General features: G+C 39.8%; 2 protein-coding genes across 3 annotated transcripts; one reads left to right on the top strand and one right to left on the bottom strand.

Annotated features, from left to right (window-relative positions):
* Positions 1–26: 26 nt before the first annotated feature.
* On the bottom strand, positions 27–12,667 carry LOC109992233 (lactase/phlorizin hydrolase). Of its 2 annotated transcripts, XM_020644760.3 has the most exons (17): positions 12,043–12,664; positions 11,178–11,248; positions 9,557–9,634; positions 9,382–9,475; positions 8,468–8,549; positions 7,699–8,368; positions 6,993–7,608; positions 5,354–6,904; positions 4,988–5,256; positions 4,586–4,876; positions 4,304–4,502; positions 3,892–4,094; positions 3,628–3,734; positions 3,406–3,537; positions 3,045–3,268; positions 2,644–2,871; positions 27–657 (listed from the first exon to the last, which is right to left on the bottom strand). In XM_020644760.3, the coding sequence occupies exons 1-17, from the start codon at positions 12,638–12,640 to the stop codon at positions 449–451; spliced, it is 5,622 nt and encodes a 1,873-aa protein (XP_020500416.1). In that variant the 5' UTR covers positions 12,641–12,664; the 3' UTR covers positions 27–448. The 2 variants fall into 2 exon arrangements, with proteins under 2 accessions (XP_020500416.1, XP_065818126.1); XM_065962054.1 differs by lacking the exon at positions 27–657 and having other exon boundaries at positions 3,055–3,268; positions 12,043–12,667.
* Positions 12,668–14,322: 1,655 nt separating this feature from the next.
* On the top strand, positions 14,323–24,581 carry LOC109992216 (lactase/phlorizin hydrolase). Its single transcript, XM_020644742.3, has 17 exons — positions 14,323–14,950; positions 16,079–16,143; positions 16,269–16,352; positions 16,492–16,585; positions 16,797–16,875; positions 17,317–17,983; positions 18,074–18,722; positions 18,963–20,516; positions 20,681–20,949; positions 21,117–21,407; positions 21,635–21,833; positions 22,327–22,517; positions 22,689–22,795; positions 23,080–23,211; positions 23,372–23,595; positions 23,723–23,959; positions 24,178–24,581. The coding sequence occupies exons 1-17, from the start codon at positions 14,338–14,340 to the stop codon at positions 24,417–24,419; spliced, it is 5,697 nt and encodes a 1,898-aa protein (XP_020500398.3). The 5' UTR covers positions 14,323–14,337; the 3' UTR covers positions 24,420–24,581.
* The last annotated feature ends 3,157 nt before the right edge of the window (positions 24,582–27,738 follow it).

Genomic DNA, 27,738 nt, shown 5'->3' with positions numbered 1-27,738 from the left:
AGAAGATTCACTGCATGCAAGGCGGCTGAATTACTTCTTTTTATTTAATTACATTCTCAAACAGACAACGCGTTTAACCTGCATGGCTTCATCAGGTTTGTTGTACAAGACAAACAATGCACAGGTGTTTTTAAACAGGGTGTCCGCTATGATTGTAGTTAAAGGTTATGGCATGCAATTCTTCAAAGATATTCAGTAATAAGCCTTTTTTAATTCACATACTGTGTTTTACATCTTTATTCATGGATCAGTGCCACCACCTTTAAAGTAAACTCTTTCAGCTACAGCATCAGGTTCAGCAGTCATGAAGACAACAGGCCACATGTGAAAAGCAGTAACATATCAGACAGGTTTCTGAATCAATGAATAGAAGACATTGTTGAATGCTCTTAGCACAGGATTATAGATTTTGCAGCAACTTCCTTCACAATTTAACATTCTTTTGCGATTAGAATCTTTTCTGTACAGACTGTCTTCTTTTAGACTGTTTTTTTGCCTTAAAGAAGCAAAAGGTTGAACAAATAGCTCCCAATGTGGCAACTACCAGGAGAGCAAATGTGGTGTTAAGTCCTGCTTCAGCATCACTGACAGAGAGCCTCAGTCCCAGGAAGCTCACTGTGCCGTTGTTGGGTTGAGGTGTGACCGGTGCAATTGTTGCTGTAAAAAGACAGAGAACTGATTATACTCAGTTATACAGAACATTGAGGGTGACTGTCTGTTTATGAAGAATATTACCAGAAAACAACGTTTTGAAACTGCAGGAACAGACAAAAACCCAGCGAGAACCGCTGCTTTTCAACTTAGCAAGGCCGACAACTGCTTTGGTCAGTAGGGGGCCCCCAAGGGCTGACAAGCTTTAAATGACAGCAGCGGAAAAAAATCTGCAAAGTTTGCAATAAAAGTAGGAAACCTCCCTGAGGGCGTCCCATCTGACGGCATCTTGTTGCACTACCAAACATCAAGGACATTATCACAATGAAAATGTTTGTCAATGAAAGTTACTGAGGCAAAATGAAAAGGAATAATATGATTACTTATAACATCAGAGAGATGAACGCTGGTTGGAGGGGCCCCCTGTTAATTGTTGCTTAGGGCCCCACCAGACTCTAGAAAACGCCACTGAACCCAGCTAGCTTTATCCAAGCATAGAGACACATGAAGGCATTTTTAAGCTAGACTAGTCGTCAACTGAGGTTGAATGTCAGTTAAAAGAAGAAACATCAGATTCTGAAGAAGACATTATCGACAGTGGCACGTTGATTTGACATGCTTTCAATGAGTGTCTTTTTATCTGGGTTGGTAGCTTCCTCATTAAAAGCCTACATCTATTGATGAATACGCTGGTAGTAGGATTCAGGTATGTTGCCACTCTTGACTAAGAGTTTCCCAGTTCGGGATCAATAAAGTAATTCTATTCTATTATATTCTAAGTAATCAAACAACAACCTTGACCCCAGTAACTTTTTTTTTTCATTTTTTTTAAATATTTATTTTGGGCTTTTCGTGCCTTTAATGCAGAGAGAGAGGACAGTGGATAGAGTTGGAAATCAGGGAGAGAGAACAGGGAATGACATGCAGAAAGGGGCCACGGGTGGAAGCAGTAGCCTACCGCTCGAGACGAGAGTCTCAATACATGGGACGCGCGCCCTAACCATTGCGCCACCAGCGCGCCCCAGTAACTTTTTATTTCACTTGGGTTTTTTACAAATTGAAAGAATACAACAGCTGTGACAAACTTTTGGTCTGACTCAATTTTGGTGCCCCTGTGGACGAGGTAGTACAACTTACATTTAGAATGTAAATGTAGACGGCTGTTTAGTCTGCTTGATGTAAGTCCCCTTGTCTGACGCTTAGAAGTTTCAGGAATTAACAATAACTTTTGCAGCTCTTAAAAAAAGCATTAATGTAAGTTTTAGTCTCAGTTTAATAACCAGTGTCGACTATTTACCCTTGAAAAGAGCCAGACTAGCTGTTGAGAGTGATATATTATAGATATATTATGGTATGCTTGTCATGATTTGATCTAGTTTAGTATTTTGTTTCTGTGTCTTGATTTATTTTGCAGTTGCCTTCAGTGTTTCTTGTCTTGTATTTTCTCCTGCCTCTGTGTGTTTCCCTCCAGTCTTGATTGCCCTGATTGTCCTCACCTGTGTTTGATTACCATGTCTATTTAGTCTCAGTGTTCCTTCCTTTCTGTGTCAGATCATTGTTGTAAGTTGTCAGTGTTGGATTTTAGTCTTTGTTGGATGTCTTTCTGTGCTCCAGTGTTTTTGACTTCTAGTTTTTGGGTTTTGAATTTAATTTTTTTGTCCCTTTGGCCTTTTTGTTTAATAAATATTTTTAGTTTAATTCTGCACGTGGATCCACCTCCTTTGTTTTTTCCGCAAACCGTGACAATGCTAACAATTAGCTGACTTCTGCTCAATACTACAGGAACAAAATAACAAAGTGGTATCTTCTCTAACTTTAAAATGTCTGACTCCTCCTGTAAATCTTGAAAAAATAAGCACTACAACAGCCTCTACAACGGACCTATTTACTTTGTTACAAAACAGAACACTTTAGGAATTGTATATTTTGTACAGTATGTTATAATCAATTAAGACAGGCTAAGAAATGAGTACTTTTTCTAGGTTAATATACCTTCAGGGTCTGGGTTCAAACACTCATGGGGTCCCATCGGGAATCCATTGCATTTTATGATGGTGGCGTAGCGTGCAACAGACTTCTTGGCCACTCGAGGCAGATTAGGGTCTGAATGATTGACGTAGAAAAGGCCAAATCTTTCGGAAAAGCCAGTGGCCCACTCAAGGTTGTCCATCAAGGACCAAGCTGTGTATCCACGGATATCCACATTATCTATTTGGTACGCTGAAAGAACAAAAAGAACACCAATAGAAATTTAAATAGATATCATTCTTGTTTTTATGTAATAGAAACTTTCTGTCTTTTGGTTCAACATGAACATTATTTTGACATTATTTACATAAGATATTGTCAACCTTTTGTTAAACTTTTAGATATATGAAGTTGTTGTTCGATACCTTTTAGTACCTGGTTGATGTACTCTTCATAGTAGTAGCTCCTATGAAAATCATCTAGGTCAATAGGTCCACGCTCTGACATGCCGTTTTCTGTGATGATAATAGGAGGATTTCCATACTCCTCCTTAATGAAGTTTAATATCTTTCGGAAACCAAAAGGTGAGACCTTCAGCCAAGATGAACCTGAATCCAGCCATGTACGATCTGCAATTGTTCCTGCACCCCTGATAAGATCAAATGAGTAAAAGTGTTCCTTAAACACATGGTTAAAAACAAATGTATTTTATTTTTAACTAATCACAATGTCTGACTTTTTTTTTTCCAATCACTTTGGTACTACTTGAGTGTTGGTACTTCTTACCTATCAGCGTCATAGTGTTGAAGGTTACCATAGGCCACAGGGAATGCCAGCACAGTGGTGTAATGGTTGAACCCAAAATAATCATAGGTACCCTTTATCCTCTTTATCTCCTCAGGAGTGAACTCAGGTAGCCTGGAAAAATTGTGTTAAACTAATAAGATTCACTAAATACATGTAAAAGAAATTCTGTCATTTTCTCTTTGATTTTTTCTTTTGCCATACCGAGATTTTGGCAGACCAGCAGCCAAGCTTCTGTCTCGAATGATTGTTTTCATCATGTCGCTGTAGTCTCCATTAAACACCGGATGAGCAAACCAACCAATGTAAAACTGCAGGAGACAACCAACAGTTGAAATAGACCATCTAGTTCACATATTGCCACTGAAGTCTATAGTTAAACATGAAAAAAAATTGCATGCATTAAAGAAGACTCGTTCAAATTTACAAACGTAAGACTTTAGAAAGTATTTTCTTTTTTAATTTTACCTGCACCACACGTCTTGCTGCATCAATGTCCTCCTGTTTATAGGGATTCCTGGGCTCTGACCAATCAGAGTTAATTGTGATCGAGATAATTCCTTTCTGTGTGGCCCGGTACTTGTCATTGTAGAGGTGCCAGGCCTCAGCATGAGCTTTGAGCAGGTTGTGTCCCACAATATAGGGCAACATACCTGGTCGAAAACTAATCCCTGGACACACATTGACAATATTAGTCACATTAGTTAATTAGTTATTAGTTTTCCTCGCTATGTTGTTTCAACTACCGTATATGCTTTTTGTTTTGGTTAAAAGTTGAAGGATTAGTTCAAATAACATTGTTTACCATGGTCAGGTTCAACCCCACCTGACAAAAGCACTGTTGGCTGCTGAAAATTTGGTGCCATTTATTTTAGCATACCTGGGGCAGCTGCTCCATAGCCATGGCCTACATTGGCTATATTGTACGGCTCATTAATGGTGATCCAAAACTTTACTTTGTGGCCAAGACGGCTAAAGATGAGGTCAGCATAATCCCTGAATTTGAAAACAATATCGTCATTCTCCCAGCCCTTAATGTCCTGCAGAGCTTGAGGAAGGTCCCAGTGGTAAAGGGTGATCTGACAGAAAAGAAAAAAACAGTTAGGGTTTACCAACTTTACCAACTTTCCATTGCAAGTATTCTGGAGGGAATTACACTTACATGTGGTTGGATGTTTGCAGCGAGCAGTGCATCCACCAGTCTGTGGTAATAGTTTAGTCCAGCCTCATTGATGTGTTTGGTGGTGCCATCAGGGAGAACCCTTGGCCAGGATATGGAGAAACGATAATGGGTCACCTTAAGCTGCTTCAACATTGCAACATCCTCTTCTACTTTATGGTAACTGTCACAAGCAATGTCCCCATTGTCATCATTGAACACTCGCAGAGGAGTGTGAGCAAACTTGTCCCAGATGCTGAGACCTTTTCCATCTGCTCTCCATCCCCCTTCTATCTGGAAACAGTAAATATAATGGGCATATTTCAATGGGAAAAAAAATGACCAAAGAATAATGTACAATTTCTCAAAAAAACATGACTTGAAGCATTTCATCTCAGCAGTTACCTGATATGATGCTGTCGCAGTACTCCATATAAAACCTTCACGGAAATGTCCATAAAGTGTCTTCTCGTCATCAGGTTTGGGGAAACCGTTGTTCTTTATGACTTGGTGGTAGAAATGAGCCGAGTACTTGGGGGTTCTTGGTCGGTGTGGGTTAGTGAAATCCACATGATGTAAACCAAATCCAACTTTGTATCCATTGAGCCACTCAAAGGAATCCATGAGAGAGGTTGCTATATATCCTTTCACCTTAACACCATCAAGGTCATAGGCTGTTATAAAAGATCCACACACAAATAAATCAACATGGAAATAAAATTAAGTCATGAAATTCATTAATATTGTAAAATGTATTATAAGTCAGAGCACCTTTCAAAGCCTCATCAATGTAGGTCTTGTAAAAAAATACCCTGGCAGTGTCATCCCAAGTTATCTTTGTTTCTGTAGCAACTCCATTCTCAGTGATGTAAATCTCTGGATGTCCGTATTCTTCTTTGACCCAGTTTAGAAGTCTTCTCAAGCCCCATGCTACAGCTCTCTGTTTACTAATGGCAGTGGTGGGTGATTCACCTTCCTCTTCTTCTGTCAAATCTCGATCATATTCATAAGATTCAGGGCTAAGCCTCAATGTAGCATGGCCTACAATTTTTGTGGTGTAGTGATTAACACAGAACATGTCAGCAGTTCCCTTGATGAAGCGCTTTTCTTCTTCAGTGAAGGCAGGTAGTCTTGTCTCTGAGAGACCTTGAAGTTCACTTTTGTTTCCAACTTGCCACTTCATTGCATCAGGATAATCACCGTTCTTGAAAATAGGATGTGCAAACCAACCCAATTGGAACTGCAGAGCACGATCAGCAGCCACCACTTCACGTGGAGCATTAACATCTTTAGGTTCAACCCAATCAGCGTTAAGGGCAATGGATACTTGACCACCTTGGGATTTGCGATACTTATCATCATATGTGTGGTAAGCCTTGGCGTGGGCTTTGATAAGGTTGTGTGCAACTCTGTAGGGAGCAGTTCCTGGATTCTTAACATTTGGTGGGATCTGTCCGAGTCCATATCCTGACCATGCAATTGTGTGAGGCTGGTTAAAGGTCATCCAAAACTTCACTCTGTCACCAAAGGTGGCAAAGCAAAAGTCACAAAACTCATTAAAAATGTTAATCATGTCTTCATTCTCCCAGCCACTGAGGTTTTGAAGAGCTTGAGGAAGATCCCAGTGATAGAGTGTCACCATTGGAGTGATGTTATATGCTAAAAGCTCATCTATCAGTCTATTGTAGTAGTCAACACCTTTCTGGTTCAGGGAGGTACGACGACCATCAGGAAAGATCCTGGACCAGGACAAAGAGAATCTGTATGACTTCACCCTCAGAGCTCGAAGCATGTAGAGGTCTTCGTCAAGTCTGTTGTAGCTGTCACAGGCCACATCTCCATCGGCATTACCAGGAATACTGCTGGTCTCATTGGTAAACGTATCCCAGATACTGGGCCCTTTCCCATCAGCATTCCATGCACCTTCAATCTGGTAAGCTGAAGATGACACTCCCCAACTGAAGCCATCAGGAAAAGTGCCGTAGCGGTACATTTTTGTCTTAAATCTTGTCTGGCTGGAGAATTTCTCCCAGACAACCTTCGATTTAGATGGAACTTCTGAGGTTGATAAAACAGTTGGTTTGCGAGTATACTGTATCAATGCCTCTTTGAAACTGTCACTATTATGTGAACCAAATCCATTTTGCTTGATAACCTGGGAATAGAAATATGCAGACTGCTTTGGGGTTCTTGGTCTGTCAGCATCATCAAAGTTTACATAGTGTAGTCCAGATCTTAAGGTGTAGCCTAGGGTATCCTCAAATCCATCCATTAGGGACTGTATTGTGAACCGTTGCACATCCACTCCATCCAAGAGTATTGCTAGAAAATAGGAAACGCATGAGCCAATTCTAATCATTCTCACACTGTGTAGCAATGGTCAACAATTAGTGAAATTTCAAAAATTTACCTTTCAGGGCCTCGTTGATGTGACTCTTCATTTCCTCTACTCGATCAGTGTCAATGAGAGTTTGCCAATTGTACTCAGTCAGAACTCCATACCCAGTTATGTAAATAGGCACTTTACTGACATTTAAGTACTCTGTGGAAATATAGTTTAGAAGCTTCCTTAAGGCTGCTGAATCCCACGGGTCCATAGATTGCTGGAAGTCACCCACTCCATGAGGACCAGGGGTACAGCCACCATCAGTGTTGCTGATGAAGAAGGACTTATAGTGGTTTAATCCAAAAAAGTCAGCTGTTCCATGAATCCTCTTGCTGTCTTCAGCTGTGAAAACTGGAAGCCTTGCAGGCTCAGAAAGAGGGCACTTGTTTCTTTTCTGCTCAATCTGAGTCTTGAGTGTTTCAGGATAATCTCCATTCACAAATATGGGATGTGCAAACCAACCCAGCATGAACTGCAGGTAGCGCTCTGCAGCTGCTATGTCTTCAGACCTGGAAGGGTCCTTGGGCTCAGCCCAGTCAGAGATTAATGCAATCCCTACTTCCCCCCCTTGTGCTTTCCTGTATCTGTCATTGTAGACATGCCAGGCCTCTGCATGGGACTTGAGTATATTGTGTGTGACCTGCAAGTCAAAGTAAATTGTTAGGTAAATGTTTACAAATGACCATAAAACAGTATATTTGTAATAAAATGGTAAGGCACATTCTCTAACCTGATAGGAGGCAACCACATAGTCTTTCACTCCAGGAGGATGTTCACCAGTGCCATACCCAGCATTGCTCACTACCCAAGGGCTACTGAATGTATTCCATGTCTTGACCCTGTCTCCAAACCTGGAGAAACAGAAGTCAGCGTAGTCCTTGAAGGCTTCAACAATGGATGCATTTGTCCATCCACCATAGTCCTGGAGTGCTTGGGGCAGATCCCAGTGGTAGAGAGTAACAACAGGTTGGATCCCAGACTCAATCAGAGCATTTATCAGCTTGTTATAGTAAAGAGCCCCTTTCTCTGACTGGCTTCCCCGTTGGCCTGATGGGAAAATACGGGCCCAGGAGATGGAAAACTGGTAGGTGTTGACATTAAGACCTCGCAGGAGGTAGACATCATAGTCAACCTTATTATAACTGTCACAGGCTAGATCAGCTGTATGATTATAAGAAACTTTGTTTTCATGACCCCAGCGGTCCCAGATGGTCTCTCCTTTCCCATCTTCAGACCAGCCACCTTCAACTTTGAAAGACTCAGTGGAGACCGCCCACTGAAAGCCAGAAGGGAATGATTCATTGAGGAAAAGATCTCGCTCTGCTGGAGTCTGGGCCTTAAACTTGTTCCATACACTCTGATATGTCTTTGTAATTCCACTGTAGTTGGAAATATGGGGACTGTTAAAGAAACAGAAGGTAGCAAAACAATGCAAGTGTAAGTGAAAAATACATTGTCTCTTCATGTGAATCTGTTTAATTGTACAAGTTAAACTATACCTGGTTGGGAAGTCCAACAGGTCCAGCCCACCCAACATATCCATTATGTCACATCCCATAATGTTCATGTCTGTGTTCAAGGCTGTGATGAGTCAACGAAAGTTACTGACAGTTCTTTGATCCAAACTTATGCTACTATAATGACAATTATAGGGCCTACATGCCAAGAATTGATGAGATTACATTTCAACAGAAAGATCAATTACAATAAAAGGATTACAAAACTTGACATGCATTTTTGTTAAGGGCAAACGCAGCCTATAGTTGTTGATATATTTCAATTAAATTTGGAAAGACAACAGACTACAGAAACAAAGGTCTTTGTAAGCCAAATTGGTGCACTGGCCAACCGACCAGCATGTCATTCTTGGAGACTGCTGCTAGCTTGATTGAAGATATCTGTCAATGTTTTTGCTGAATTTTTAATAATATCTGCGACAAATACGTAATTTAGGTTTCATCTTTAAACCTAACTTCTTTCATCTAACCCATAGACTTTTCTTACCACAGTGAAGTGGACTTTTGTTGTTAACATTTAACAATAAAATGAGTGCCAAACTCATTAAGTTGTGTTTTATCCATTAATAGAGAAACAAGACCTAAGTCTGGGGTAGATCACCATCATAATAATCCATTTGAAATGTTATTGCCATATCAGTGCCTTGAAAACACTGGAAAAAAAACTTCAATCACTATTATAGTGTTAAAGTTTTTGATATTGTAATTTACAACAGGCTAGCCTTGATACCTAGTTATAGTCAGGAAGTTCATTAAAAACAAATGGTCTGTTTTTAAATATGAGTATGCCAAATGAGGGTTATTAGATAACAAGGCAAAACAATCAGTTTAGTATGACTTTGCAGAAAATACTATCCAACAAAAAGTGATAACAAGACAGTTTCAATGACATGTACCGTTTAAAAAGTCGCCAAGAAGCTGGAACTGATCGAGGGAACAACCATCAACAGTCATCTTGAGTATCAGGATAGGCAAACCCCCACTGGACATCTGCAAGACAACATGCAAATAGCTGTGGTGTAACAAAAATTGTAAAATGCATAAAGTATTACTCTTTAACATTTACTGTACCTGTAAGTTGCTCAGCTCCTTTGCAAAGTTTGATGCAGAAGCACAGTTGTATTCAATATGAACTGACAAGAAATCCATCTGTATATGATGATAAAGCATATACGTGATCAGGCTCATGTTTCCTCACACATTTGAAACTGCATTATTTTTTTATTACTAGGCAAAGCATTTTTCATTATGTTACACTGTTACAATTCACTTAGCAGACACTTCCAAAGCGACGTACATCATAGAGTAAGTACAACACTAATCCATTCATACACCACCACCAAAGCAGGGGGAGCAATGCAGGGTTAAGTGTCTTGCCCAAGGACACATTGGACATGTTGCTCAGCTGGGGATTGAACCCTTGACCTTCCAGTTGAGAGGCAACAACTCTACCATCTGACCCACAGCCGTCGTCATTATGACGTTAAAATCTAAAATCTATGGGGGCTGGGTTATGGTATGTCAGTCTGTTCAAGCAAAATCATTTAATTTATTAGGGATCCATTAGCAAAAGTGTACAAACATCTACACATTTTTACCAACATTTGTGAATGTGTACACGAATCCGAAAATAATTATTTAAAGCTTTAAGGTTAGTTAACCTATGTATTCAAACCACCTAGCTGTTTTGCGCAAGTGTGACATGAAAAGTGACTGTACTGCCCTCTTTTCAATATGATAATTTTTCAGATCTACGATTGAATTTGGGCCCAGTATGGTTTCTGGATATCCAGTCTTGCTGTATATAAACATAAACCTTTCCATCATATATAACCCATTCCCAAGATCTAGCCTCTTATTTATGGGGCTAGATCTTTTGGAACATGGGTCTGGAATTATAAATATCCCATCCCTGCTACTAAACACAACTATTTAATAATAAGTTGAAAACTTATGAAAGCCACAATGCGCAATGATTAGAGTAAGATAAGGAGAGGTATAAAAGATTTCAGTGGCTGATGATTAACTTCTGACAATGCTAACACATTGAAGGCCCCACCAGGACTGTGCAAATGAATGATAATAACTTCAGAGTAGAAATCTGCTATAGCTTGGTAGGGAAACTACCAAGAGGTCAAAACCTTTAAAAAAATAATGTTGGTGCTGTTTGTCCCCATTATAATACACAACAGAGGATATAATCATTTCACACGCTTTGTTGTTTTGGTTCCCTTAATTTTTGTAAAATCAGCTGAGACCAAGCCAAAAGGGATTTTTATTCTTTAAGGCACATTTTGTGAAGATAAAGATGGAGAATGAGAGAGACCAAAATAAATAAATCTTAAGAATTAGTGTTTGGTTTGGTCGCTGCATTCAGAACTAGAAATCAGTGCAGAAAGGTTATCATAGCTCATACGGCAATTTGATTGTCAAAAATCTTCAGTAAAAGAATAATTTTAATCCAGATGAGCTCATTTTGATTCTAGCCACAAACATGCTGATGTCATTAATAGTGTTTTGTTTAATCACTGATTTTAAATTGGCTAGGGAGGAATATTAGATTCACATTCCACCAATTAAATATTGAAAAATTTCCTTGGATTTAATTGTTAATTATTATTATTTTTTGGTTGATTTAAATTACTTTCATTTGGAGTCACATTTCAATGAAGGAAAAAAATATGCTGCTTACTGTAGTTGAACCTTCAATCTGCGATAGAATAGAAACTTCACTTGCTCTCAACCCGAGTGACAGACGCCTCCCTGTGTGATGGAAGCAAAGAGGCACTTGAATCTGTCATTTGTGTATTGAATCTCAACCAGCTGAGGAATTTGTGACCGTCTTCAGGTTGTTTTAACCCCTGTCACTGATGATTTTATGACAAAACAGACGTGTTATTAATAAAAAATAACAATGTCTTCCATGCTACGGAAGCCCTAAGTGGACATACATCCATACATTTTATTTTAAAGCCATCACGTGATAACAGTCAATTTCTCAAGATCTTGAGAAAACAGTTTAAATTGAACTTTTTTTCACAGGAGACCAGCAATGATATCCTGAGACAATGAGATAAATAACAAGGATATCTCAACAAAAAAACTGAACTATATCCATCACCAAAAAAGAGTTAAAAAAAATGAATTAATGTAAGTCCGCTTCCATACTATTCCACATGAAGCTCATCTATTTATATCACCCTTTTAAGACAAATAAAAAGTCTTTATTAGCACATTATATACAAGAATGATTGGTCTCATTTTCTTGACGTGTCGAGGATTGTTTATTGATATAGGCGGGATTATCTACACGTTTAATCTGGGCCATAAATCATTGGGTGAAGCTGGTCATAAAGTCATCATTTTTATGAGTTACTTCTTTGGACTCAGTGAATAAAAAACACAATTCTCGGTGTAAGAAGGATGATGTAGAATATGAAACAACCATGTGACGACAAATGATTTATTATCTATTTAACTATGAAAAATATTATATCAATTAACAATCCTGAGAACCAGAAAGAAGACAGTCATTCTTCACCAGCTGTCTAATTTACCTATTTCAGGGAACATTTGGTGGAAGAGCTGGTAAATGTTCTTGTTGAGTTGGAGGATATTTTGCAGAGAACCTTGAACATCTTCACCCGGTCCATCAGTATGTACATCACCCAGAGTCACCCATGAGTTTGCCAGAGCTCCAAATTCCTGGAAGGCGAACTCTGCATACTGCTGAAACATCTCCACCAGCTCCTGGCTCTCCCAGCCTCCATACTTTGATCTCAGAGCTTCTGGCACTGCGGATCCATGAAGGATGACCAGAGGCTGCAGGCCCACGTCCAGCAGCTGTTTGAGCAGAGTCCGGTAGCAGGTGACCACAGCCTGCTGAGGCTGACTGGACAGGCCTGTGGGTAGGAGCTGAGTCCATGACAGAGGCACTTTGAAGTGGGTCACACCTCTGCTCTGGAGGTACTCAAAGTACTCTTTAGAGCCTAGAGGAATGGGATTACTGCAATCAAAGGCATTATTCACAGCTATGTCTGAGACCCTCAGAGGCCCTCCAACCAGCATGAAGTCCTCCTGTCCATTTACCTCCCCGCTCCAGCAACCGTACAGACAGAAAACATACAGAAATGCTAACCACAACAGGTACTTCATTGTGGCTTGAAAAGGATGGACTGATATTATCAAGAGATAGTCAAGCTGTTTTAAGCAATTCTGTTTTCTGTCTTATTGCATCATTACACAATTAAGATGGATATCATATCAAGGCAGTGTTAGCTAAAGGGTTTTATTACAGCTTCGTGATACGGTCAGAAAGACTCTGGACTCTCACATGTCAGGAAATAACCTCGTCCCTCCTTTAGTCACGTTTAAAAACAATGAATTACATGGTTACAACATGGTTCTGAAAATGTAAATTCTTAAAAGCATGCAGGGCCAAGTATGAGGTGCAGAAGAGCAGCTGTCCAATGAAACGACCTGAATTTGAACCCAGAAGTGTAAGAAATACTCCTCAACAGGGAAATAAGTTCAAAATAGTGACTTCAACAAACTGAAGAAGAGAAATGTGTGAAATTTAATCACAGAGGAGTATCTCTAACAAGACGTTTCATTTTTCTTTTTTTACATTTTTCGTTTTTAATTTTGATTACAATAGTTGAAAAATCTTGAGAACTAAGTGGTTCAAAGGTCAACAAACATTGTTGGGATTATTATAAGGGGGGGGGTTCAAAGTTTTGCCTCACCAAAATGGTCCATAGTGGAGCTCTAATTAGATTCCTTGACTACATCAGACATGATGAAGTGAATGTTAATTTACAGTTTGCATTAAATAAATGTATAATCTTTACAGACTTTAAATGAGTGAGTGAGGTGGATTGACTCTAAGACATCGTGCAGGAGACTTTCAGAGCAGAGCTTCAGATCAAAATAAAGCTCTCTTCAGACACAGCTCCTTCATCCCTTAGCTCCCCCCTCCCCTCCTGTCTCCACAATTCCCCCGCCCTACCGTCCTGTTTCACTAGCACGGTTCTGTGAGGCAGAGAAAGCAGGGACCAAGAGCTAATAAACATTTACAATATGATACGATACACTTTATTGTCCCCTTTGCACATTGTCCCCTTTGCACATACCAAAACAGAACAACACAACATATATTGCACATACCCATATTGCACAAGATGTAATGCTTACTCTTTATTATGAGTAAGCATGAGAGATAAAATAACAAAGGTAAGAAAAAATAAAAAGCATACAGGGACACCATGACGCACAACAAACACACCGTTACGAAACATTATTCAGAAATTTGATTGACGTGGGAACAAAAGAGTTTTTGAAGCAGTTCAGTTTACATCGGGTGAGCTCGTACTCAGTGGAGGAAGTGAGACGGGTCGGACAACACTCCCTGTGCCTGTCTGAGAACACACTGCTCGTATATTGGCTGTAGGGAGAAGTTTTCATTCCTCCCCATCACCCTCATGGCAGTCTGCACCAGACGAGCAAGCTTAGATTTGAACTAAACAGAGAGATTAGGCTCACCAATTAGACATAAAGTCGTAAAATCCCACCAATAGTTTTTCTCCTTCTTGAACGTTGTACACACATTTTTTCTTTTGCCTCGCATCATAAATCTTGGCCTCTTGTTTGACCTTCTGCATTTTATCAGACACATCCAAGGCTGTGAGAGGCTTTTAAGAAAACATCATAAAGTATCACAGCAGAGGTGACTTCTGAGTACAGTAATGTCAATCATGAAACTTCCATCGGTCTGAAAGTTCAGGCTTGTAAACGGTGTTACTATAAAAGGTCAGCCGTCTGATAACTCATTCAGTTCCCCACACTCAGACAATATGTTGTTACCGGGGAAACTTTTCTCTCTCTGTTTGATCACTGTGTTTGGGTGCATGTGCCAGAAACATGAGGATCCACGCCAGGCAGTGTTTCTTGCCGGTCCTATGACCAGTGAACAGGTGGAAGGTCTGAGTGGAAACCCCTCTGATTGGGCTCTACTGGACACATTTGACTGTGGTTATGCACTTCCTCCTGAATTTCAACAGTACTTCAAGTTCCTCCAGACTACAGGTGTGACCCACTACAAAGTGCCGCTATCATGGACTCAGCTCCTACCCACAGGCCTGTCCAGTCAGCCTCAGCAAGCAGCGGTCTCCTGTTACCAGACTCTGATGAAACAGCTGCTGGACGTGGGCCTGCAGCCTCTGGTCATCCTTCATGGATCCGCAGTGCCAGAAGCTCTGAGATCAAAATATGGAGGCTGGGAGAGCCAGGAGCTGGTGGAGATGTTTCAGCAGTATGCAGAGTTTGTGTTTGGACTGTTTGGAGAGCTGACAGACTCCTGGTTGACTTTGAGCTGCCTGGATGAGCTGAGGGATGCTGAGCTGCAAAATGCTCTTGATGCACATATCAGTGTTTACCAGCGCTACCACCAACTGTTTCCTGGTAGAGGTAGGAGATCAATGTTTTATGACATCACGTGCAGAGATTTGATAGTTTAGTTTATTAGTTTATTTGAATCAGGGACAGTGTACATAAAAAAACATTAGTCTCAGAAGGGAAGACAAGAGATGCTTTGTACCAGATTTAGCTAACTAGCTCATTTCCATCTGTTGTCCCTGGGCAGATGACGACAAGAGTAAAATACAAATCAACCGGTAAGAAAAACAAACACATTTCATAAGAGAGAAGAAAGGCATAGAACAATATATAGATATTAAAACATTATGTACAAGTTTCCCTGATAGAATAATGTTATGTAGCTTTTACAGAATGGGAAACTTTTAATCCATATTTGCAAATTTAAAAAATATCTCTTCAACTAGCATTTTAAAAGTGAGGCATGAAAAACTAATACTAAAGTTTTCCTAACAACAGGTCTTATAATTGTTAATGCATGCTATACATAGGCTGCACCCCAATATCAATGGAGATGCATTGCACCTTTACTCAACATTTTCTTAGATAATCCTCTGAAAACTTGTTCATTATAAATTATAATTAATATGTCAAAATACTTTAATACTTGCAACTTCCCCAAATCTGTTTATAATGTTGAGTCAGGGTCCAGCAGGATTAAAGAGACTAGTTATCTTTTTCAGTTGCTACTGTCTTATGTAGTGGGAAAAGTTTTTAAATAGTTCTTGTATGTATGTTAATATGTTCCTTTTAAGGATTTGTGGATTGTTCAATTAGAGAAGATCTTTAAATCATGAAAAAAAAACGGTCCTGTCATTCTGTTTTGCATTTGTACATTAACATATTATCTGCATCACTGTTATATGATAAGAGCAACACATTTTTTCTTTGGCTGATTTTTTTTTTATTATGAACCTGTTCTTTCTTATCCTTTACTGTAATTTTACCTTCTGGAGTTGTATTTTTTTTGTTGCTGCATTATAAGATGTGCAGTAAATAAGGCTGTGCATGATTATGGGCTCCAAAGCTGTTCATCACATGTTCCAAAGGTCATGATAAGGGACTGGAGAGAAGCAGGGGAAAGGACAATGTCCTTTATCTGTGTAATTAGTAAAGAAAAAGTGCATGTAATTGTTTATTTTAACACCACTTGTGTTTCAGATGGAGGAATATCTGTTGGAGTAAAGGCAGACGAAGTATCAATCATCTCTAATACACAACTACTGGTAAGATGAATATTAGGATGGTTTCTCTGAAAGATAAGGCAGATTGAATTTGTAATAATTTAATTTCTGCTGCGGAATAATATGGGATCCATATTCACATTCACTCACATGTGTGTCTATTCCAGAGATATTCAGATTTCATCTCCATTAAGATTCATTATGATTGCACCATTGGGCGAGAGCTGGCTGAGGAACTTCAGAATGTTTTGGTATGTAGAAATGTATTACAAAACATAGTTAACAGTCCTCATCTGCATGGATAACAAAATGAAGAAAAATTTACCACGTTTGTCTTGGTATGCTCTGTCATGCACTTGCATTGAACATGACAGTTATTCTTTCTTGCAGGCAAAGTGTGAAGAAAAACCCATTCTCTTTTATGAGGTTAACATCAAACACTGCTCTCCCTATCAGTTCCTGTCAGATACAAACATTTTGAAAGGTAATGTTGGAAGTAAAAGGTTTTAGCTTGCTTTCTTTGAATCATAGTATCATCAAGTATTCTCATAGTTGATCACAACACTTTTGTTTGCCATTCTGTAAAAAAACACCTAAACTACAAATGAAACTTGAACAGCGGTTATAATGTAGTTTGATAACAATGCAGGATACATGCATTATATCAAAAAATAACACATGTCGTACATTTACAGTGCTGACCAATGGACCCCAAAATGTTTTTGGACTTGACGTTGTTGACATGCTACGTCCAGCTGACGATATCCAACCAAGGTATTACAGCGAACATGGACACTGATGTAAGACGTTGTAATTGTACGAAACATGCCACAGAAAGTATTGGGGACGGCTCAGTTTAAAATGTTATTGTATTGATTTATTTTAGAAGCAATTTTAAATATAAAGTGAGAAAAATCCAATCACTGTAAAAGGTGGAAGGTGCAGACAGTGGAAAAACAAGAGGTCATTTTTTAGACAAAAATTCCAAATAAGGGATATAGTGAAGGATTGAAAGAGATGTCTTTCGTAAATATGTGTATTTTTGTGTATGCATAGGACAAACTACGTTTAAAACTACAGGGTGTACTTTATTGCCATAAGAAGTTCTGCCAGTTCTATTTTGCCATTTCAAACATTTGCAGAAAAAATGTTTGTTGGATTTTTACTTAAGTATGTAATTCAATTTAATTTTCAACATCTTGTTCCTTATATCAGAAACACACTTCCAACGTCATCATGTTCCATGACTTATTGCAAGGTTTGGAGCGATTTTGCCACCAAGACCTTATCCGAGCCAGATGCTTTGCTGAATGAATCTTTTCCTGATGGCTTCCAGTGGGCGACCTCCAGTGAGTCATTCAAAGTTGAAGGTGGCTGGTCTGAAGATGGGAAAGGAGAGACCATCTGGGACCGCTGGGGTCATGAAAACCATTTTTTTGATAATCATACAGCTGATCTAGCCTGTGACAGTTATAATAAGGTTGACTATGATGTCTACCTCCTGCGAGGTCTTAATGTCAACACCTACCAGTTTTCCATCTCCTGGGCCCGTATTTTCCCATCAGGCCAACGGGGAAGCCAATCAGAGAAAGGGGTTCTTTACTATGACAAGCTGATAAATGCTCTGATTGAGTCTGGGATCCAACCTGTTGTTACTCTCTACCACTGGGATCTGCCCCAAGCACTCCAGGACTATGGTGGATGGACAAATGCATCCATTGTTGAAGCCTTCAAGGACTACGCTGACTTCTGTTTCTCCAGGTTTGGAGACAGGGTCAAGACATGGAATACATTCAGTAGCCCTTGGGTAGTGAGCCATGCTGGGTATGGCACTGGTGAACATCCTCCTGGAGTGAAAGACTATGTGGTTGCCTCCTATAAGGTAAGAGGAAGTGCCTTACCATTTTATTACAAATATACTGTTTTATGGTCATTTGTAAACATTTACCTAACAATTTACTTTGACTCGCAGGTCACACACAATATACTCAAGTCCCATGCAGAGGCCTGGCATGTCTACAATGACAGATACAGGAAAGCACAAGGAGGTGAAGTAGGCATTGCATTGAACTCTGACTGGGCTGAGCCCAAGGACCCTTCCAGGCCTGAAGATACAGCAGCTGCAGATCGCTACCTGCAGTTCATGCTTGGCTGGTTTGCACATCCCATATTTGTGAATGGAGATTATCCTGAAACACTCAAGACTCAGATTGAGCAGAAAAGAAACAAGTGCCCTCTTTCTGAGCCTGCAAGGCTTCCAGTTTTCACAGCTGAAGAGAGCAAGAGGATTCATGGAACAGCTGACTTTTTGGGATTGAATCACTATACGTCATGGTTGATCAACAGCACTGATGGTGGCTGTATCCCTGGTCCTCATGGGGTGGGTGACTTCCAGGCACATGTGGACCCATCATGGTCCTCAACAGTTTCTGATTGGATCTATTCTACACCATGGGGACTTAGAAGGCTTTTGAACTACATTTCCAAGGAGTACTTAAATGTTACCAAAGTGCCTATTCACATAACTGGGAATGGTATGCCGACTGAGTACAGCGGGGACACTCTTGATGACACCCATCGAGTAGATTATTTGAAGAGTTACATCAATGAGGCCCTCAAAGGTAAGTAAAATGTAACTCTTTATGCAAATAAACACACTTGGCAAAGCCTTTATGAGGAACACTTAAGATAACCTAAAAAAATTAGTATTTTTTTGGTTTAAGCCAACCATAGCATGTGTTTTGTCACTGTGGCTTCCTCCTTGAAATTACTCTTGTACAGATCTGATTCCTATATTTTCAAACTGGTCACCATGTTTAAAGGGATTATATAAGAATTGTTTGTCCTTATTCTCCCCACAGCTATACATTTGGATGGTGTTAACGTGCAGCGGTTTACTGTGCAGTCACTCATGGATAGCTTTGAAGGTCCACAAGGCCACAGTGAACGTTTTGGATTGCATCATGTTGACTTTGACCTGCCTGACAGGCCAAGAACTCCAAAGCAGTCTGCCTATTTTTACTCCAAAATTATTGAGAACAATGGTTTTGCTTCCAGGGAAAAGTTGTTTAATGCACAAGAAACTAAAAATATAGAGCCAAATAAAGTTTCTTCTCTTCCACCTTCCACTGTCCCATCCCAAACCAAAAATGTTTGGAGTAGATTCTCCAGCCAAACCAACTTTCAAAGAAAACTCTATCACTATGGCACTTTTCCTGATGGCTTCAGTTGGGGAGTGTCATCTTCGGCTTACCAGATTGAAGGTGCATGGAATGCTGATGGGAAAGGGCCCAGTGTCTGGGATACGTTTACCAATGAAACCAGCAGTATTCCTGGTAATGCCGATGGAGATGTGGCCTGTGACAGCTACAACAGACTTGACGAAGACCTCTACATGTTACGAGCTCTGAGGGTGAAGTCATACAGATTCTCTTTGTCCTGGTCCAGGATCTTTCCTGATGGTCGTCGTACCTCCCTGAACCAGAAAGGTGTTGACTACTACAATAGACTGATAGATGAGCTTTTAGCATATAACATCACTCCAATGGTGACACTCTATCACTGGGACCTTCCTCAAGCTCTTCAAAACCTCAGTGGCTGGGAGAATGAAGACATGATTAACATTTTTAATGAGTTTTGTGACTTTTGCTTTGCCACCTTTGGTGACAGAGTGAAGTTTTGGATGACCTTTAACCAGCCTCACACAATTGCATGGTCAGGATATGGACTCGGACAGATCCCACCAAATGTTAAGAATCCAGGAACTGCTCCCTACAGAGTTGCACACAACCTTATCAAAGCCCACGCCAAGGCTTACCACACATATGATGATAAGTATCGCAAATCCCAAGGTGGTCAAGTATCCATTGCCCTTAACGCTGATTGGGTTGAACCTAAAGATGTTAATGCTCCACGTGAAGTGGTGGCTGCTGATCGTGCTCTGCAGTTCCAATTGGGTTGGTTTGCACATCCTATTTTCAAGAACGGTGATTATCCTGATGCAATGAAGTGGCAAGTTGGAAACAAAAGTGAACTTCAAGGTCTCTCAGAGACAAGACTACCTGCCTTCACTGAAGAAGAAAAGCGCTTCATCAAGGGAACTGCTGACATGTTCTGTGTTAATCACTACACCACAAAAATTGTAGGCCATTTGACAGCCCGGCTTTCCCCTCCGTCTTATGAATATGACAAAGACTTGTCAGAAGCAGAGGAAAGTGATTCACCCAGTACTGCAATAAGCAAGCAAAAAGCTGTAGCATGGGGCTTAAGAAGACTCCTCATCTGGATCAAGGAAGAGTATGGTGATCCAGAGATTTACATTACAGAGAATGGAGTTGCTACAGACACTAAGACCACAGTCGATGACATTGACAGAGTATTTTACTACAAAACTTATGTTGATGAGGCTCTAAAGGGTGAGTGTTTCACATTAGCCCCTAAAACCTTCCAACATACATTTTTTTCTTTTAATCTAGCATTTTGAAGACAAAAAATATGTGTGATGACCATCTAACACCACAAATGGCAACATTTTTATGTTGCTGATTATATTATTGCTTTCCTTATGTTTCATCCACAGCCCATAATCTTGATGGCGTGAGGGTGAAAGGATACATAGCAACATCCCTTATGGATTCCTTTGAATGGCTCAATGGATACAAAGTTGGATTTGGGCTGCACCATGTTGACTTCACTAACCCACACCGGCCAAGGACACCAAAACGCTCTGCTCACTATTATTACAAAGTCATGAAGGACAATGGCTTTCCCTTACCAGATGACGAGAGGACACTTTATGAAGAGTTTCCCATGGCTTTTAACTGGAGTACTGCCAGTGCCTCTTACCAGGTGAGCAATGTTGAAAAATGTAATCCTCTTCAATTAAAGTGCACTTGTGGTATACTACCATAGTGGCATGTAAGTTAATTTGAAGGAATCTTTAATAAACACTTGGAATACTTATTGGAAGTATTTACAATGGCTTGTTTTGTAATATAACTTTTCTCTCATTTCAGATTGAGGGAAGCTGGAGAACAGATGGAAAAGGATTGAGTATCTGGGATAAGTTTGCTCATACACCATTGAGAGTGGACAACAGTTACAATGGCGATATTGCCTGTGATAGCTACAATAAGGTTGACGAGGATGTGGCAGTGCTAAAGAAATTGAAGGTGACCCACTATCGCTTCTCTGTATCCTGGTCCAGAGTGCTCCCTGATGGCACATACAACTTTATCAATGAAGCTGGACTGGACTACTACCATAGGTTACTGGATGCCTTGAAAGCTGCTAATATTGAGCCTCAAGTAGGTTTTCATTTTGATTATGACCACAAATGGTTCCTATGTAGTGCTGTATATTAAAATGTATAACTTTTATTGCTCCTCTGCAAAGTCTCAAGGGCCTCAGCAGTCTGTGCTGCCAAAAACCTCTACTATTCCATCTAAAGGAAATGCAATGCCAAATAAGGAAAACCTCACCCACCAGAAAAGTGTGGAACAGCATTTAAAATGTCCTCTTCTCTGTTTCTAAGGTGACTCTGTACCACTGGGACCTTCCCCTGGCTCTGCAGAAAATTGGGGGCTGGGAGAATGAAATCATGGTTCGGAGATTCTATGAGTATGCAGATGTTTTATTCAGCAGATTAGGACAGAAAGTGAAGTTCTGGATCACTCTAAATGAACCTTACATTGTAGCCAACCTTGGTTATGGATATGGTACCTTTGCTCCAGGTAATCAAATATATTTTCTTTGAGTTACCTTTTTTTGTTTGTCAAATAATAAATACTAGATTGTTGAGAAATTTATTTTTTTATTGGTCAGAATTGAATACTATATGTGAAAAAGTTGTTCTTCTTTTTCTCCTTTCCCTTCTTCTTCTTGGAAATGTATCTGCGATGAAAACAGGTGTTACACACAAAAATAGTTTGACAGATAATTGTAAACGTAATGTAAAACGTTGTGTAATGTAAAAGGAATCCCATGTTTTGAGTCAAGTCTTTTAAATATTAATTAGTGAATGTACATTTTTTCAGGTAGTTAAAGCTAAAAGTCTGAGAAAAATTGTAGTAGTTATATCTAACTAGTGTTTCACTCATTGTTACTTGAAGGAGGACATTGTTGAAGAGTAGCTCTGTTAGTTAGGTATATGACCTTTTGTTTAAAATTTTACAATGTATGATAATGAGTAACAGCAATGTCAATTATCTCTGGATTTCCTTATAGGCATCATAGGCAAGCAGTATATTGCAGCTCATAACCTGATCAAAGCCCATGCAGAGGCCTGGCACCTCTACAATAGAAAGTACAGAGCAAAACAGGGTGGCATCATCTCCATCACCATTAATTCTGATTGGGCGGAGCCAAGGAACCCCTATAAACAGGAGGACGTGGATGCAGCCAAACGCTACTTACAGGTAGACAAATTACATTAACGTTTGTACTTGTGGCAGCATTGTTCAGGAATTTTTCAGAGAGCAAAATGTATCTAAAGCCTGTGAAGTAGAGGCTATATATATGTATGACAGTGCCCCAAATATCTTGTATCAAAATTATTAGATTCATGCAACCTACGCTTTTTTCAACAGTTTTTCATTGGCTGGTTTGCCCATCCCATTTTCAATGGTGATTACCCTGAAGTGATGAAAAAAACAATTGATGAAAGAAGTCTTGCTGCAGGTCTCCCTAAATCACGGTAATTGAAATAGTTTTCACCTTCACAAGAACAGCGTTCATATTGTTTGGCGTATAGTATTATAATGTCAAACACACCTTGGTTTAAAGGCCTTGATAAAACATTTTGTCCATGCTCTCCAAAAACCTACCCCACCACTTTCTTTAATGATAGGTTTTAGTGCAATAACTACTTTTTACACTGCAGTGCTAGGCACTGTAAGTGCTAGGTCAATATTTAAGTCTGTAAGATTGAAAGAGAAAGCCGTCATTGGATTTTGAAAACAGCTCTGCTTTCTTGAACAGGCTACCTGAATTTACCCCTGAAGAAATCCAGAGGATCAAAGGGACTCATGATTACTTTGGCTTCAACCACTACACCACAGTTCTGTCATACCCAGTTGATTTGGGAAAGCAGCAGGATTATGAAGGTGACAGGTAGGTCTGAATTTAAAGAAATAACCCCCAAATGATATGACTGCTTTTCAAGTCATACAGCAGCTGAGCAGTAAATCTGTGACAAGAGGGAATGCAAATCAACAATTTAATGCCATACTTTGTTCCTCCCTGTTTAATGTCTGATTTATTATCTGTGCAGGGGTACTGGAACCACCCATGATCGCACCTGGATCGAATCTGGCTCCTTCTGGCTTAAGATCACTCCATTTGGATTTAGGAAAATCCTCAAGTTTATCAAGGATGAGTATGGAAACCCCCCTGTGTATGTCACAGAGAACGGCATCTCAGAACGTGGAGCAGTCGACCTGAATGACATCCACAGAAAGCATTACTATGAAAAGTACATTAACCAGGCCCTGAAAGGTACCACATCGATTGTATTGCTATTTTTGACATGACATTCTGTACGGTTTCATAAGGGGACTAATGTAGCCAGGTTTTTTCAGGTATATACAAAAATTAAATGTAACCATTCCTCTTAATATTTAAGCTCAAGTTCTGGATGGAGTTGATCTGAGAGGATACACTGCCTGGTCATTAATGGACAACTTTGAGTGGGCTGCTGGCTACTCCGAGCGATTTGGACTTTTCTTCGTGAACCGCTCTGACCCAAACCTTCCTCGCATCCCTAAAAACTCAGCTTCTCGCTACGCCTCCATCATCTCATGCAACGGCTTCCCAGACCCAGCCCTCGGGCCCCATGAGTGTCTGAACCCTGAACCTGAAGGTAAAATAATGCTTTGTCATGTAATTCCAAAATTATGTGTTTATGGTGAGATTTAGGACTACTACTAATACTACTAATTTAATTTTAGGGTGTGGAAAAACTCACATACTAACATCCAGATACACAATGTCAAAAAGATTCTTGAATTTTTGGCAAAAAACAAAATATTTCTAAATATATCTGAATTTGCCTTGTTTTCTGTCTCTCTCGTTTAACAGCTACAACTGCGCAGACACCAGATACCACTTTGCTTACAACTACCCCCATTCCACCTGTGAACATGGTGAACTTTTTAGGTCTGGAGCTTTCATCTGATGATGCTGGAGTTGCTCTTTATGTCCTCTTTGCAGTTCTCCTTGTAAGTGTACTTGGTGTCATCTTTGTTGTATATGGGCTCATGAAAACAAGAAGAAAGTTAAAGAAAACCGCAGTAGCATCTTTACAGATGGAGAAAATGTGAGGACCGTTTGAGAGTGTGGGCCTCCATTTCTTGCCATATTTGTAATCCTTGATTCAGGGGTGTGTTTAGTGGCGGGCACATTGGTTGTTGTGATCATTACTGTTTTAGATATTTTTGATATTTTCTGAGAAATAAAGTCTTTACCTCTGTGGTTGACAGATACTTGTGTCACTGTCAATGAATGTCCTCTTGATGGCGCCAGTTAATCATTTTCTATGTTCACAGTGAATGTGATGCTGCATGTTGCCAGATGACGGTGCTGTTTTACATTTGTTCAATATCAAAATTTCACTGAAATGAAAGCTAACACTTGAAGAAGGTAAATCAATCACAGAGAAGGTCAACAGTGTGTCAATTCCCTTTCATCACCTTCACTTTTATACATCTATTTTGTTATATAAAACTATATTCTAGACCCTGATAAGAAATACAGTTAATTTGGAGGGTGAGTATTATGACCTGCTTCATGCTGATGCAGTACTCAAAGAACTTTCCAATTAAATCAAAAAATCTTTATTGTATTTGGAAGCTTCTGGTTTTATCCGTTAAATGCTGGGCTCCACTAATTGGAAGAAGAAGCTCCACTGAGGTCATTTTGTTTGTATAAGCAGGGCTTGATCCAAGGGTTGGCCAGCAATGGCCATGACCACCCCTGAGGTGTACCATTGACCATTGATTGACCACCGATGGGGCCACTCCAAAAATCCTTAACAATCAGTACGTTTACAAGCACAGTTAAGTCGAGCTACTTAAAAGTATTAGGCCATTAAATTGAACTACTGTCCTTGTCACAGTATACAGGCACCCGGGTGGGGGTGACACAACTTCAACTCCACTATGATAGGCGATAAACTCGCTTAAAGCTAATTACTACTGGACCTTCTTCCAGTTGACCTTGCAAACAAGTAAGCATGCAGCTTAAATTGGGACTTTGGATATGACTCTTCCTTTTTATTCCCTAAGTTTTGGTTTGAAGTTTTCAAGTCCATTGAGGAAACACTTACAACAAACCACTTCATTTAAAGGAAGCAGAGCACATCATAGTTGGAATACCTCCAACTGGGCTTGGAAAAGATGAACACTATTTATTTTAAATACTCAGAATTACAGCACTGAAGCTGGGGGGGGCGTGGGGGAACTAAACGCCCAGACATTATAAAATGGAAAAAACTGATTCAAGAAGCCACATTAATGGAAAAATCAACTCACAGAATAAGGAATATGGAAGAACTGTTTGAAAAGAGATAAAGAGATGGACTTAAACTGAAGGAAAATTCTAACGACAGCATTAAGCATATTAGAAGTTAGAGGCCTGTCTTCTCCTTTTCCAAACACAGATATCATTTAACACCGGACCGCCCCCTGGTTTCAAATAGATAAAATCATTAGTTGAATGATTACGAAGGTGGACTCTTGTGTTCCTGTGGGAGTGTAAAAGAGCATATGCCTGTATATACTGTGTCAATGTAATATATATATATATGTGTGTTTTTAAAAATGTGCACATGTATAACGTCTGATGTTATAAATATTTTAAATTATAGAACGAATATTTACATGTGTGTATATGTGTGTATGCATAAATATGAGAGGTGCATATATAAGTATATTTAGTATACATTGTAGAATACATAAGTGAGCCAGTATGAAATATGTAAATGAATCCAATGTAGAAACCTTCATTTTACATTGAGCCGAGTGGTTATGTCCCTGACCCCCTTTATTACATTTTTTGTCCCCATCGCCTTTTTTTTCCAATACTGTTCTTTATTCATTAAAAGATTTATGTTACACTGTATAACTGTTAACTGCATAAATTAAACAACCCTGCATAAGCCAGTGCCTCATTTGGGCCAACTATCATTGTATTGAAGTACCTTGCTTGAGGGCACCTCAGTAACAGTTCTTCAAAGGGGTTAAAGGTACCTGTACTTTTCCCACTTTTGTCCTCCATGGTCTGGAAATTTACTCCTTAAACTCTCAGGAATACAATCCTACAGCTGTAGGCTTTTGATCGCAACTGATCCAGCAACGACCTCTGGGTAGAAAACAATCCCAGACTGGAGGAGCACACAAACAGTTCTCCCTAACGAGGGGCTCACAGGGCATATAAGCATCTCCTCTGCACTCCTGCTAGGATACCTGCGCCTGGTCTCCAGGGCGACCCGTCTTCTCAACAGGATGTACACATTAGCGCGCGGTGGGTGTCTGTTCTGCGTGCTCTCGCCTGCATGCTGCTCAACAGCTCAGATCAACAAGGGGTCTGTTCGATGTCTTCAACCCAAGAGCCTATCAGGATGGGGTATGAGTCAAGTTGGAAGAAAAACAAGTTTGCTTATAGTCTCATGAAATGTTTTTAGGTCAGCTTGATTAGCTTGCATCAAAGTTTGATGACTTGCACATGTATGAGTGCCTGCCAATCCGTGTATAAAGACTGAGGAAGTGTGCAGGTAGCATACCTGTTATTATTAATTGAAATAAGCGCATACAGTATATGCAGTCAATAAAATATGACAGACTGCATGCAGGGAATAAACTTCAACTTTTTAAATCAATGATTTAAGTACATTGACAGTAGCAGCAGCAGCAGCGGCACATCATTAGCATGTGAGTATTTTCCTGTTTGTACATTAATTCCTTACAATTAGGGATCCCAATTAATCTCTCTTGCTTTTTAATTTCTTCTTTCTCTCTCTTATTTTCTTTCTTTGTATCCCTCACACAAACCTAACAAGGGCAGATGTTCCTCCACCTAGAGTTTGCAGTCTGCTTGTTTAAAGAGTTTTTATTTCTTTCTGCTGTCACCAAGTGTTGGCTCATGGTGAGATATTTTGGACTAAACAGTCAAGAGACAGTAGACAGTAAGACATTCAATATATGTAGCATTGGGGGGGAAGGATAATGCTGAGGAACCCCAGTGCACCATAGAGTCCCGCAAAGTCCCCCCCCCCACACACACACTCCTGCTGCCATGCACAACATCTCTATGCAGTGTGTGGCATCGGCATAAAGACAAACCCTGATGTTCTGCTGCTGCTTCAATCAAATGCTTGCTGGGTGGAAGTCTCCCCTTTGTGTCATGGAGGCAGAGTGATGGTGATTGCAAACTGCTGCATGCTATCTCTGCTCCCTGGTAGGCCCTCTGCTTTTATGAGCACAAGATGGAACAGTTGTTCATGTCGAGAGTTTTTCAAAGCAAAGAAAACAGTAAGAACTTTGCCCTAAAGTCTCAGTTTTTATTATTATACTTCTGACTGTGTGCGATATGTACTTACATTTCTCATTTACATTTGAATCCTTCTTTGGTGTTTAAATCCTG

Source organism: Labrus bergylta, chromosome 13 (assembly GCF_963930695.1).
Source record: "Labrus bergylta chromosome 13, fLabBer1.1, whole genome shotgun sequence".
Lineage (NCBI taxonomy): Eukaryota > Metazoa > Chordata > Actinopteri > Labriformes > Labridae > Labrus > Labrus bergylta.
Note: the sequence above shows the minus strand (reverse complement) of the source record. Positions and strands in the feature narration are given on the sequence as shown.

Bases quoted from the DNA above. Each gene is read 5' to 3' on its own strand.
- LOC109992233 (XM_020644760.3), bottom strand. From the start codon at position 12,640: ATGAAGTACCTGTTGTGGTTAGCATTTCTGTATGTTTTCTGTCTGTAC. The intron at 4,877-4,987 runs GTAACTGCTGAG...TACTGTTTCCAG, and splicing joins CTGCGACAGCATCATATCAG to ATAGAAGGGGGATGGAGAGC. The intron at 658-2,643 runs GTATATTAACCT...GTCTTTTTACAG, and splicing joins TTTGAACCCAGACCCTGAAG to CAACAATTGCACCGGTCACA.
- LOC109992216 (XM_020644742.3), top strand. From the start codon at position 14,338: ATGTTGTTACCGGGGAAACTTTTCTCTCTCTGTTTGATCACTGTGTTT. The intron at 14,951-16,078 runs GTAGGAGATCAA...CTTGTGTTTCAG, and splicing joins CCAACTGTTTCCTGGTAGAG to ATGGAGGAATATCTGTTGGA. The intron at 18,723-18,962 runs GTAAGTAAAATG...TTCTCCCCACAG, and splicing joins CATCAATGAGGCCCTCAAAG to CTATACATTTGGATGGTGTT.